Below are 14,164 nucleotides of genomic sequence, written 5' to 3' on the forward strand. Positions count from 1 at the left end.
CAAGTTCAGGGAGTGAGTGAGGACCGCCACAGGAAAGGAAGACCCAGAGTTACCTCTGCTGCAGAGGATAAGTTCATTAGAGTTAACTGCACCTCAGATTGCAGCCCAAAGAAATTCTTCACAGAGTTCAAGTAACAGACACATCTCAACATCAACTGTTCAGAGGAGACTGTGTGGAGACTGCTGCCTCCACAATCACCCAACCTCAACCCAATCGAGATGGTTTGGGATGAGTTGGACTGCAGAGTGAAGGAAAAGCAGCCAACAAGTGCTCAACATATGTGAGAACTCCTTCAAGACTGTTGGAAAATCATTCCTCAAGAAGCTGGTTGAGAGAATGCCAAGAGCGTGCAAAGATGTCATCAAGGCAAAGGGTGGCTACTTTGAAGAATCTAAAATAGAAGATATATTTTGATGTGGTTACTACATGATGTGTATGTGCTATTTCATCAATTTGATGTCTTCAACCGTGTAGAAAATAGTAAAAATAAAAAAGGGACCTTGAATGTGTAGGTGTGTCAACTTCTGACTGGTACTGTATATATAGTTTAAATTGTTACTTTTTTGTTGTTGTTTCTCTGTGATACTACTAGCCACCTAGCAATTTATAGGAGTTGGTTTTCACTTGGCCAGTCAGGTTCCCAATCTCCCAACTTCATAACTAGCACCCTACGGAATCTTCCATGTCTTTGGACTCTTTAGAGTAGCTCCAATTATTGTAGTTCTGGTTTACAGATTCTTATTTATGATCAACGATATTTATGTGTGTGTGTGTGTGTGTGTGTGAGAGAGAGAGAGAGAGACTGTGTGTGTTGTGTCACTCAAGTCATGATAACTCTCAGTAAGAATCCGTAAATCACACCTACCTGTTCCAGTTGAAATAAAGACAAATTATTAAACTTGTCTTCTTTGCATTTTATTCTAAATCGTCACATAACAAATCTGATAATATCTTATTGATAAAAAAAAGATAAAAAAGGTAACATTACATTTCACATTTTAGCCATTTAGCCGACACTCCTATCCAAAGTGACTTATTGACTTACAGTCAATGCATCCTGTTTCAATATGCTTTGTGTTGTAGTCATGACAGACAAAGATATATAGTTAAGCAAACTTTACGAGGCATGTTGTCAACCAGCACATTAATAAAGTAAGCAACAACAGGTTTCCGTTTCCTGTGTAACATCAATATGAGTAACGTCAATATTGCTACACATTCAACTAAGGAAGGTAAAGACAACCACATATCACAGTCATTGCAAGGACAATCCGTGCCAGTGAGAAAAACAAGTGCGAGTGCAGAAAGACAAATGCAAGAGTAATGTGCTATAAGAATTGAGTTAAAATAATCATGAAACATAATAATATTTCATTTACCCCTGAGAAATGATCGATGGACCTCAGGGTTGGGGTTTGTATTTCAGTTTACTTCGTGACCCCAACCCCGATGGACACACAGCAGCACAAGGGCTACAATTGACTACTATTTCTACAACTTCCCTAAAATTGCCAAAACGGTCAAAGTGATGACCAGTGAAACCACTAGGATGACGCTAAAGACTTTGCAGGATCTGGAACACCGTTTTCTCAGCGATAGTCCTGACGGGGACGTGGTCGCGTCCTGCTCCGGATCCAAAAGGGTCCGGACCGAATTGTCCCAAGTTGTCTGGTCTGGACGAGATCGTTTTGAGTGTTCGGAGTCAAACTCCAACGAGATGACATCCATTTTTTGCTATAAATAAACAACAAGAGAGATTACATTTTTTGCTATAATGTTGTACATCTGAATGCATTCAACTGAAATGTGTCTTCCACATTTAACCCAATCCCTCTGAATCTGAGAGGTGTGGGTGGCTGCCATAATCAACATCCATGGCATCCAGGGAACAGTGGGTTAACTGCCTTGCTCAGATTTACATATTTTGACCTTCTCAGCTCGGGGATTTGATCCAGCATTACTGGCCCAACGCTCTAACCACTAGGCTACCACCAGACTACCTGAAACAACGACAAGACATGTTGGCTCTTTTGTCTTCCTTTCTTCTTTGATTTGTACTGAAAATAATCACAGAAAGAAAGGAGTCATTCATGTAAATTCATGTTTTTAAACAGATAATATATCATCTATTACAAATAGGCCTAATAACATACCATTTGTAACATAACTATTTTACTATTTATAAAAATAATACAACTATTTTATTTACTAAAAATGCAATTTCAGAATGTGCCCAGTGAAAGTTGCTCCCCTGGACTTAACCTATAAACGCACAGTGGCTAACATCGGACTCCTCTCTCTACAACTCCCCTAATATGCTCAAAATTATAGAAGCGATCACCAGGAAGACCACAAACAAGATGAAGACCTTGAAAGTTTTGAGGAGGCGCTCTCTCACCGTCTGGTCCAGGAATTTCGCAAGCTCAGCATCCCGAATCATCCGTATCAAATCCGGATTTACAAGGTGGGTGCGTTTGGCGTCAAACTCCCCCCAGCGGCCGCCCTCCTTGTGCTCGATGATATAGGTGGCCATCACGTACTGCACGTCCCCCTGCTTCAGCCTGATGATGATGCGGTCCTTGTTGTATTGGCTCTGGTCGTCCTGGCAGTCCTGTCTCACGTTGTCCTGTCTCACGTAGTCCGGTAGGTCCTCGGCTTTGCGATAGGTCTCTGTGTTCAGGTTGCCCACCTCGAAGTAGCATTCCCTGCGGCCCGTGAGGACCGGGAGAATCTTCTCATAGTTGCCAAAGTAGTGGAAGCCGAAGTCCTCTTCCTCAAGATTGCACGGTAACAGCATGTTGCCGTGTTGATTGAATTCCACGCATTCAGTGGCGAACCAGTAGAGGAGTTGTAAATGAGGCTGAATGAATTGTTTCGCTGCCAGACAAGGCCCCGCTGATAGCCAGGTGTAGCAGTGGTAAGGATTCACTCAATTTTGCTGGAAAGAAAGCTCTGCTGTTGGGACAGCTTTATGAAGGCCCTAACAGTTTGTGGGCACCGCTTGTCGCTGTTATAGTGCAATTAATGTATTGTTTAGCGTTGTGTATTGGCTTTGCAGGCATGCATCTAAAAAAAAATGTGTTTGCTCCATCAAGATTTACATACATATAGTCATGTTCATAACACACTGTTGCATAGGTAAACCCTATGCACACGCAAGCAAGGACACACACACACACACACACACACACACACACACACACACACACACACACACACACACACACACACACACACACACACACACAGACAGTGCTTGACTTGGGGAGCTCACCAGAGCTGAGAACCAGGACCTCAAATTTACCACCGCTTGAGCTCCTGTTCCTCTTATAGAATATTTGCTCAAAGGTATTGTGGCGCTCCAGCACCTAAATATGAACAGTACCTGCACCGAAAATGAGTATCAACACTGATTTTGGTCTGTGAGGGACACTGTATAGACATACACAGACACAAGAGGCTGCCTCTTCACTACTTTTTGAAGATGTGGTGCCTAGTCTGATTATTCACATAGACAGACTTATGCAATGGACTGATTGTTGCCTAGGTGAGAGGGAGGGACGACCATGGAAGGGTACATCAGGCTGAGGAAACCACACGGAAAATTGTCATTAGAACCCTGCTCAGGACTATGTGGTTTTTCATGTCTGCATTAGCTTTACTGTAGAGTACTGTGCGTGCACAATAGTGTTTCAGGTTACTTTGAAGGCAAGATTCAAATGTATGTCAATGGACCTTCCCATGCACCTTGTCACATGTAATAATAATACACTGCATGCACTTCAACGTTGTGGTAAATCGTGCGTCGCAGTCTCTCTCCAAATGCGTACTCGTGCACATAGACTTGGCCGCGATCACGCGAACCCCAATGCTGCGTAATTTGCGCGCCGCCTTCCACCAGAGACACTTTGGTGAATTGTACCTTTCACGGATCGAAGATACATGTTCCGTTTTCAGGTGAGCAGTGTTTAGATTACCTCTGGCAATTTCTCTACACATTTTAGCTAGCGTTCCCTCAAGACGAGTTGAAATGTGGCCATTTTCTGGAGGATTTTGCCTTTTACTTATCGACTCCGTTGACAAAATTCCTCCGTGCGGCCTACCAAGCTTTCCCTGGCTAATTGTCCCCGGCACCTTGTCCCCCACTGTCACCGGCCTGGGTGTCCAGTGAACGGAGTATGGACATGGCTGTCGGGCTCAACATTTTACCTTAAAAGAAAAGTACTAAAGAATGCTGGATTTGTATTAGGAAATGTTCCAAGTTCGATACTATCGACGTGGATCCCGTGTGATGTACCCTAACTAGCTAGTTTGCGCATCCTTCCGCTGCTAACGTTAGCTAGCTTTTCTGGTTCGCTATTTTGTCTGGGAAACATTGTCTTGATAGGTGATAAGATGGCTAGCTAAGTCGCTAGCTAGGTGGCTCATGTTTGACAGTACATTATAAGGTTCAGAAGTATAATTGCTATGCTGATTTTCTTTGAAATGGAAATACAGTGTATTGTTGACAAGTGAGTCGATTGATAAAAGCCAAGGTGATTTGGATCACTCTGCCTGTGAAATGCTGGACTGTTCTTCTCCGATTTATCTTCTAAACTAACGTTAACATTTTCATAGACGTTAATGTCTTAACAGTAACGTTATATCTTTGGGCTAGTTACTTCAAAACTAGCGGCACCAATCAATCTAGTTGCAGAGGAAACTAGCTGGCAGCATTGACCTCCCCCATCCACGTGGGTTCACGAAACACTCACAATATTATATATATAGGGTTCTAATCATTCGCTATCAAATTGAGGGAAATCTGTAATTTCGTTCCTATTGTACCCAGAGCCTCATCTGCGGATGAAGTCAATAATTTTTGCTTGAGGAGCTTGCTAAGAAACCTGCCTCGACTATAATTATCTAAAAAAAATATTTTTGACATTTGTTGAAAAACAAAATTTTGCATGAGGAAAAACAACATTGTAGACTTAGTTCTTAATTTCTTGACCTCATCACCTCCCCTCCCTTCAACAACAATCAATATATCTCTTGTTGCTTCTCTTTCTCTCCCATAGCTCCTTTCCGTCATCCTTCCATATCTCTCTCTCATACCTTCTTTCTCCTATCCCTCTCATCCCTCCCTCCTTACTGTCTCTCATCCCTCCCTCGTAACTGTCTCTCATCCCTCCCTCGTAACTCTCTCTCATCCCTCCCTCGTTACTCTCTCTCATCCCTCCCTCCCTCGTTACTCTCTCTCATCCCTCCCTCCCTCCTTACTCTCTCTCATCCCTCCCTCCTTACTCTCTCTCATCTCTCTCTGTTCTCTCTCCCTCCAGTCCCTTGATGAAGATTGTACCCTGGAGAAGGAGGAGGGGCTGGTAGAAGAAGAAGATGAGATTGACCAGTTTAATGACGACACCTTCGGAGATGGGGCCATCGGTGAGTCACTTGCCCGTCTTTCACCAACTGACTGACAAAACACATTAAACTGAATAATATAACAAAATATTCATATTTTATACAACTAAAATGAAATAAATACTATCAAACAGGGCCTGAAAACTAACAAACTAAACTGAAAATAAAAAATAAAATGGACAAATCTAAAATGACAAACTTGGGCCATTGGATGTCCCCTTTAGCCTTGTGAGGGAAATGCCCTCTGTATAATCGCAAATACAACTCGCACACTTTACAGTTTTGGAAACATTTGAAGCGTAACTTTCAAATGAACATGGGGGGAAAAATGTAAAATACAAAAGATGCACTATCTGTACGCAGTTTAGCAAAGTTGCGCCCAGCTGTGTTTTGAGTAACACCTGCTTCTGACCGGAAAAATGGAAATGCAAGCGCAAGGTGAGAGGATGTTTGGTACCTCGGCGGGAGGCTGTTTTACAGCCAGATGCAACTTTGCTAAACTGCTTACAGTAAGTGTAGCTTTTGCATTTGAAAGATTATTTCTCGCTGGTACTAAAGTTAAGTGCCAACGGTTTCTTAAAGGGCAAGCAAGGATTACGTTAAAACAAAGCGTCAGGATTGTGGTTCACATGGAGCATCTGAGCACCCACCCCCATGAGTTCTCGAAAGCTGTTTCGCCTAGGCTGAAGCTGCTTTTGAGAAACGATCCCATAAAGAATAGAAAGTTCACGCACTGTAACGTTTTCTGTTTTGAAGGACTGTCTCAACTAAAACAAATTTCTGTTATTTCGATCAATCGATGAAATCAACTATGTGTAGGCTACTGAGCTTGTCTGATGTTTTGAGCACACTGATTAAATCATTTAGATACGCAAAGGAAGCGAACCTGTTCCCGACTCTCTCTCCCTCCCGCTGCGTCTGGCCTTCACGGATTCTGCTGTTACGCTCCTAATAAGCTACACCAGGCATCGGCAGCCAATTCCATTTGGAGTGCCAATTTATCTTACCATTTCTACCGATCTGCGTGCCAGTTATGATTTTTATATGCACATTTTCGTGGAACAGTTTAATTTATAATAAAGTCTTCATATCTCAGTCATTATGTGGTAAATCAAAATTCTAGAAGTAAATTCTATAGCCGTTGCAAACTATGTAAAAATATCCTACAAGAGCCAACAAATCAAAACATTGCAGCCAGCAGGTAGAGAATATTCTATAAATCCCAATGGTTAGGTATGGCCTGTCTGCCACAAACTTGAAACATTGTATCAACTATTAATAACTTGGGTCTCTTGAAGCTGGCATGAGCAAACATGCAACAATGCATAAAATATTCTGTACCCTCACTTTCCTGCTCCAGACAGACATAGCTGTAGGCTGTTTTGTGCAGGGGATAAGAAGTAATCAGGTAGGCCTATTTTATGATTTCCACCAGATCAGAGCATGACATTTTATTCCCCCTTTCATGCTGAGTGGCTATCAAAAGGAGAGAGCTGGGGAACTATTGTCATTCTCAATGGATGTAAAAACAGACTGTTTACTTGCTGTTTGAAGTGAAGAGAAAATTGCTTTGAAGTTCAACAGTGGTGGTGAGTTAAGACAATCAGAAATGTTATCAGATCTCCAAATGGGCACATTTATAGGCCTACATTTATGGACAGGCTAGGGAGCCTGGGCCTACTTCTATGAATAATCAGGTGCGCGTCCTTACTGAACATTGACAGGAGCGCTACAAACAAATGACAATGTATACATTAACAACTCCTAAATGGAATGAAACAAACCAACTTGTTCCTCACAAGTGTAGCCTAGATTGTGCAGTCTGCAAAACAATGTGACCACTCCTACAATGAGAATGGTAAAAGATTGTAATAATAATGTATTGAACGCATTAACATATATTACCGTAACCAAACAAACATTGTAGATTAGAATTATGGGAATTCATGGAAAATCTACAAATGGTGGTACTGGTGTGCCATCCCCACGGCTTCCGAATTACATTTCTCCACTGAGACAGGTGTGAATCAGACAGGTGTCTTGTGCCATAAAAAAAAGATATACAGTACCAGTCAAAAGTTTGGACACTGTTAGAATTGCGTCAATTCGAATCTGGTATCAGGATAAATATGACAATGAGTCACCGATTGTATACTATGTATTTTTTATTAGCTAAGCAATACGTGGTAAATGCAATTTTCGTATATTTTCCCACCTCGCAGGGCAAACAGAGAACTGACAAGATGTATGTAAACAGTATTCTTATACTGTGATAGGCCAACAGATGGGTTGGGACAATGTCTATCACAGTAGAGACTGGGTGTGGTTTAGACTCACCCAGCCTATTATTGATTGTTGTCGTACGTGCTGGTACCAGCCCCCGGGCGCTCCAGTTGATAGATGTAACTTGCTGTGAAGAATATCTATGCGCTCATGCTCGATACCGTTATCTCGCACCTGGCTCCTGTTATCTAACAAAAGACCGCTTGTTCTCGCAACCCCTACGCTCTGAATGTGCCCCCTCCCAACTCATTGCACAGTTCCTGTCTTCATGCTACTCTGTATTTTTCCGTCATGAGAAAGGCCCATGGCCCTGAAACTGTTAACAATGTTTCAAGTCAGCTATGTTGCATAACACATACATACATCCACACAAGCCAACAGCAGATAATATTCAATCACATATATGGTAACAGGCTATAGTGCATAACACAGAATCCTCATAACACCTACTCATTCAAGGGTTTTATTTAATTTTTACATTGTTGAATAATAGCGAATACATCAAAACTATGACATATCAGATGTTAAAATGGCGCCGACAGATAGGGCTGCTGTGCTTCTAGCTCTTAGGAAACTTTGCAGTATTTAGTTTTTTTGTGTCATTTCTTACATTATTAGGCCAGAATTGTTTTGTGCTATTACATACAGCTGTGAAGAACTTTTGGATATCAGTGTGGCTGTAACTCACCAGCATTACGACCAGGAATTTCTCTAATCGTATCCTTTGTTCACACCCCAACGGGTAATTGAAATGATTCCAGAGGCTGACCCAAAACACTGCCTGTGGAGGAGAGGTACTCGGAGTGGACTTCTAGTCCGGCTCAGGATGCGTGCACACCGACCACCGCTTCCAAGTATATTACTCACTAATGTTCACTCTCTGGATAATGAAGTTAACGAGCTCAGGGCGAGGATTTCCTTCCAGAGAGACATCAAGGATGGTAACATCCTCTGTTTCACGGAAACATGGCTCTCTCGGGATATACTGTCTGAGTCCTACAGCCAGTTGGGTTGTCAGTTCATCGTGCAGACAGGAATAAATATTGCTCCTGGAAGGAGGACGGGTTTATATGTTTCATGATTAACTACTCATGGTGTGATTGTGATAACAGCATACAGGAACTCAAGTTCTTTTGTGCTCCCGGCCAAGAATACCTCACAATCAAATGCTGACTGCTACTGACTATTCAACGCTGGTCTGACCAATCGGAATCCACGCTTCAAAATTGTTTTGATCACGTGGACTGGGAATATGTTCAGTGTAGCCTCCGAGAATAACATTGACGAATACACGGCCACGTGACTGAGTTCATCAGAAAGTGTATAGGAGATGTTGTACCCACTGTGACTATTAAAACCTACCCTAACCAGAAACCATGGATAAATGGCAGCATTCGTGCGAACCATCACATTTATACATGGCAAGGTGACTGGTAATATGGCCGAATACAAACAGCATAGTTATTCTTGCCGTAGGCAATCAAACAAGCGACATGTGAGTGTAGAGACAAAGTTGTGTCACAATTCAATGGCTCAGACACGAGACGTATGTGGCAGGGTCGACAGATTTTCACCAACTACAAAGGGAAAACCAGCCACGTTGTGGACACCGTCTTCCTTTCTTCGCCTGCTTTGACGATAACACACTGCCACCGATGCGGCCCGCTACCATGGACTGTGGGCTCCTTCTCCGTGGCAGACGTGAGTACCACATTTAAGCGTGTTAACCCTCGCAAGGCTTCCGGCCCAGACGACATCCCTAGCCGCGTCCTCAGAGCATGCGCAGACCAGCTGTCTGGAGTGTTTACGGACATATTCAATCTCCTTATCCCAGTCTGCTTCAAGTTGGCCACCATTGTTCCTGTACCCAAGAAAGCAAAAGTAACTGAACTAAATGATTACCGTCCCGTAGCACTCACTCCTGTCATCATGAAGTGCTTTGAGAGGCTAGTCAAGGATCATATCACATCCACCTTACCTTCCACCCTAGATCCACATCAAGTTGCTTACCGCCCTAATAGATCCACAGACGACGCAATCACACTGCCCTATCCCATCTGGACAAGAGGAATACCAATGTAAGAATGCTGTTCATTGACGAAAGCTCAGCATTCAATGCCATAGTACCCTCCAAGCTCATCATTAAGCTCGAGGCCCTGGGTCTGTCCCCACCCTGTGCAACTGGGTCCTGGACTTCCTGATGGGTTGTCCCCCCAGGTGGTGAAGGTAGGAAACACCTCCACTTCGCTTATCCTCAACACCGGGGCCGCACAAGGGTGCGTGCATAGCCCCCTCCTGTACTCCCTGTTAACCCATCACTGCGTGGCCATGCACGCCTCCAACTCAATCATCAAGTTTGCAGATGACACAACCGTAGTAGGCCTGATTACGAACAATAACGAGACAGCCTACAGGGAGGAGGTGAGGGCCCTGGGAGTATGGTGCCAGGAAAATAACCTCTCACCCAACGTCAATAAAACAAAGAACTTCAGGAAACAGCAGATGGAGCACCCCCCGAGTCACATTGACAGGACTGCAGTGAAGAAGGTGGAAAGCTTCAACTTGCTCTGTGAACACATCACTGACAAACTGAAATGGTCCACCAACCCAGTGTGGTGAAGAAGGCGCAACAGCGCCTTTTCACCTGAAACCCTCAAACCTTTACAGATGCACAATTGAGAGCATTCTGTCAGGCTGTATCACCGCCTGGTATGGCAACTGCACTGCACACAACCGTAGGGCTCTCCATAGCGTGGTGTGGTCTGTTAAATAGCCATCACTAGCACATTAGAGGCTGCTGCCCTATATACAGTGGGGAGAACAAGTATTTGATACACTTCCGATTTTGCAGGTTTTCCAACTTACAAAGCATGTAGAGGTCTGTAATTTTTTATCATAGGTACACTTCAAGAGACGGAATCTAAAACAAAAATCCAGAAAATCACATTGTATGATTTAAGTAATTAATTTGGATTTTATTGCATGACATAAGTATTTGATCACCTACCGACCAGTAAGATTTCCAGCTCTCACAGACCTGTTAGTTTTTCTTTAAGAAGCCCTCCTGTTCTCCACTCATTACCTGTATTAACTCCACCTGTTTGAACTTGTTACCTGTATAAAAGACACCTGTCCCCACACACACTCAATCAAACAGACTCCAACCTCTCCACAATGGCCAAGACCAGAGAGCTGTGTAAGGACATCAGGGTTCAATTGTAGACCTGCACAAGATTGGGATGGGCTACAGGACAATAGGCAAGCAGCTTGGTGAGAAGGCAACAGCTGTTGGCACAATTATTAGAAAATGGAAGAAGTTCAAGATGATGGTCAATCATCCTCGGTCTGGGGCTCCATGCAAGATCTCACCTTGTGGGGCCTCAATGATCATGAGGAAGGTGAGGGATCAGCTCAGAACTACACGGCAGGACCTGGTCAATGACCTGAAGAGAGCTGGGACCACAGTCTCAAAGAAAACCATTAATAACACACTACGCCGTCATGGATTAAAATCCTGCAGCTCACGCAAGGTCCCCCTGCTCAAGCCAGCACATGTCCAGGCCCGTCTGAAGTTTGCCAATGACCATCTGGATGTTTTTACTATACATACATAATTTGCCCATATGAACTTATTTTAGGCCATATAAAGTACAGCTATACATGACTTGAATGGAAAGCATCAAACGGATGCATTGTTTCACATTTTCTTCATAAACTACTCAGGAACAGGCAATAGGCTACAGCACGTAGTACATTCCACAAAAGCATAATTTACACTATGCAAATCTGCACTGCGCACACTATATCCAACATATATCCAAGCCTTTTCTGCATACAATACACGCAGGGTATTCAAGTCTGTTTCTGCTTTAGCTAGCTTCAATGCTGTGGTCATGGTAAAATCTCTGTCGTGCCAAATTAGCCAATGACAAAGGAATTGCCTAAAGCAGAGAAACACTGGCACCGTAGGTTAATTATAAGTATCGGCCTTTACCTCATCGCTAATGTTAACATTCACAGTTAATATCCCCCATTTGTCATTCAGTCTTTATTACTTGGATGGATGACACCTGTGATAATGGAATGATGTATTACCTCCTACAGACGATGACTGGCAGGAGGAGCACAAGCGGCTAGCCGAGCTCGAAGAACAAAAGAACGATTTACTTGGAGGTTTAGGACTAGGGACACTAGGGATGGGGGGAATGGGAGGAGGAAACACCTCCACTGTTCACCTTCCTCCTCCCGCCAGTCGCGTCCCCCATCCGTCTTCCCTCCCACCACCACATCACTCCCTCTCTTCGATGCCCCCTCCGGGCCTGGAGGAGAGGGGGGGAGGCGTCCTAGCCGAGTCCCTAGCCATGTTGATTCTCGGGGCGGACCCGGCCATCGCCAGTGTGGGTGGTCCAGCCGGGCCTGATGACCGATCCACTGGTCTCCCTCCTCCCCCTTCCATTCCCCAGCAGCATCACCACCCCTCCCAGCTCCCTCCCCACCACCAGCTGACCCCGTCTGGGCTACCCCCCGGCCCACCGCACCTCTCCCTGCTTAGCTACCAGCAGCATCAGCACCTTCTACGACGAGGGGCGGCCCCCATGCAACAGGTGAGACAGTCTAGTATGTTATACTGTAGTAATGCTGCAGATCATTGTATCTTGTGCAGTGGTTCTCAAACCTCTCCTGGGTACCCCCAGCCATTCCATGTATTTGATCTATGCCAGAGTTGGGCACACCTGACTCAACTTGTCAACTAAATAGCAAACTCTTGACTAGGTGAATAAGGTGAGCTGGTTCAGAGCTACAACATCATTTTGAAATGTCTGGGGGTCACAAAGGAGAGGTTTGAGAACCACTGATCTAGTATTCTGTAGCTCTAAATGCTGCAGAACAACGTTATAGTTTCCTTCTCCAAAACCTATCAGCTCGTTCAATGAGGGACGATTATTATGCATCACTAGGGGAGCGGTGCCTTCTGACACTCTTTCTCTTCCTCTGCCTCTTTCTTTCAGATGAACTCTCACAATATCTGGGAGAACAACTTGGGATTCGGGCCTGTGAGCATCACCCCGGGACTAATCACTCAAATGGAGGTAAGACACCTGCCTGCTTTGAAACGGGCTGTAACGGGGGATGTACTTCCTGAATTTGTCAAATAAGAACACTGCTTTTCGGTTAAGTTGTAACGTTGTGCCTTGCTGAATGTGGCCCAGTACTTTACATGAAAAACAACATACAGTGGGGCAAAAAAGTATTTAGTCAGCCACCAATTGTGCAAGTTCTTCCACTTAAAATGAGAGGCCTGTAATTTTCATCATAGGTACCCTTCAACTATGACAGACAAAATGAGGGGGAAAAATCCAGAAAATCACATTGTAGGATTTTTTATGAATTTATTTGCAAATTATGGTGGAAAATAAGTATTTGGTCACCTACAAACAAGCAAGATTTCTGGCTCTCACAGACCTGTAACTTCTTCTTTAAGAGGCTCCTCTGTCCTCCACTCGTTACCTGTATTAATGGCACCTGTTTGAACTTGTTATCAGTATAAAAGACACCTGTCCACAACCTCAAACAGTCACACTCCAAACTCCACTATGGCCAAGACCAAAGAGCTGTCAAAGGACACCAGAAACAAAATTGTAGACCTGCACCAGGCTGGGAAGACTGAATCTGCAATAGGTAAGCAGCTTGGTTTGAAGAAATCAACTGTGGGAGCAATTATTAGGAAATGGAAGACATATAAGACCACTGATAATCTCCCTCGATCTGGGGCTCCACACAAGATCTCACCCCGTGGGGTCAAAATGATCACAAGAACGGTGAGCAAAAATCCCAGAACCACACTGGGGGACCTAGTGAATGACCTGCAGAGAGCTGGGACCAAAGTAACAAAGCCTACCATCAGTAACACACTACGCCGCTAGGGACTCAAATCCTGCAGTGCCAGACGTGTCCCCCTGCGTAAGCCAGTACATGTCCAGGCCCGTCTGAAGTTTGCTAGAGAGCATTTGGATGATCCAGAAGAAGATTGGGAGAATGTCAGATGAAACCAAAATATAACTTTTTGGTAAACTTAACTCGCCGTGTTTGGAGGACAAAGAATGCTGAGTTGCATCCAAAGAACACCTTACCTACTGTGAAGCATGGGGGTGGAAACATCATGCTTTGGGGCTGTTTTTCTGCAAAGGGACCAGGACGACTGATCCGTGTAAAGGAAAGAATGAGTGGGGCCATGTATCGTGAGATTTTGAGTGAAAACCTCCTTCCATCAGCAAGGGCATTTAAGATGAAACGTGGCTGGGTCTTTCAGCATGACAATGATCCCAAACACACCGCCCGGGCAACGAAGGAGTGGCTTCATAAGAAGCATTTCAAGGTCCTGGAGTGGCCTAGCCAGTCTCCAGATCTCAACCCCATAGAAAATCTTTGGAGGGAGTTGAAAGTCCGTGTTGCTCAGCAACATCCCCAAAACATCAC

The 14,164-nt window shown here is 44.1% G+C and overlaps 2 protein-coding genes across 15 annotated transcripts in view; one reads left to right on the forward strand and one right to left on the reverse strand.

The window, feature by feature from the left end:
* On the reverse strand, positions 1–3,945 carry LOC149975161 (uncharacterized). Its single transcript, XM_090209693.1, has 3 exons — positions 3,924–3,945; positions 2,400–2,896; positions 1–1,735 (listed from the first exon to the last, which is right to left on the reverse strand). The coding sequence occupies exons 1-3, from the start codon at positions 3,943–3,945 to the stop codon at positions 1,493–1,495; spliced, it is 762 nt and encodes a 253-aa protein (XP_090065819.1). The 3' UTR covers positions 1–1,492.
* Positions 3,802–14,164, forward strand: part of LOC110498679 (protein PAT1 homolog 1) — a 24,507-nt gene continuing 14,144 nt past the window's right edge. For 5 of the 14 annotated variants that reach the window (XR_016488867.1, XR_016488865.1, XR_016488866.1 and 2 more), the window contains exons 1-4: positions 3,811–3,958; positions 5,323–5,425; positions 11,792–12,291; positions 12,697–12,777. Coding sequence is in view for 4 of the 14 variants with exons in the window: in XM_090210732.1 (XP_090066858.1) it covers positions 3,944–3,958; positions 5,323–5,425; positions 11,792–12,291; positions 12,697–12,777 (699 nt within the window). In the remaining 10 variants the exon portion in view is untranslated. Of the gene's footprint in view, positions 3,959–5,322; positions 5,426–11,791; positions 12,292–12,696; positions 12,778–14,164 lie in introns of all 14 variants that reach the window. The other 9 variants (XM_090210727.1, XM_090210728.1, XM_090210726.1 and 6 more) reach the window with 7 other exon arrangements.

The sequence above is a fragment of the Oncorhynchus mykiss genome, chromosome 19 (genome assembly GCF_057628025.1).
Source record: "Oncorhynchus mykiss isolate SJ-2025 chromosome 19, ASM5762802v1, whole genome shotgun sequence".
NCBI lineage: Eukaryota > Metazoa > Chordata > Actinopteri > Salmoniformes > Salmonidae > Oncorhynchus > Oncorhynchus mykiss.

What these genes read in the sequence shown, in the direction of transcription:
- LOC149975161 (XM_090209693.1), bottom strand. Translation starts at nt 3,945, where the DNA reads ATGTATCTTCGATCCGTGAAAG. An exon ending in GTATCTTCGATCCGTGAAAG is followed by an intron (nt 2,897 to 3,923) that starts GTACAATTCACC and finishes CCTGGCTATCAG; the next exon opens with CGGGGCCTTGTCTGGCAGCG. An exon ending in CGAAATTCCTGGACCAGACG is followed by an intron (nt 1,736 to 2,399) that starts GTGAGAGAGCGC and finishes GTTTATTTATAG; the next exon opens with CAAAAAATGGATGTCATCTC.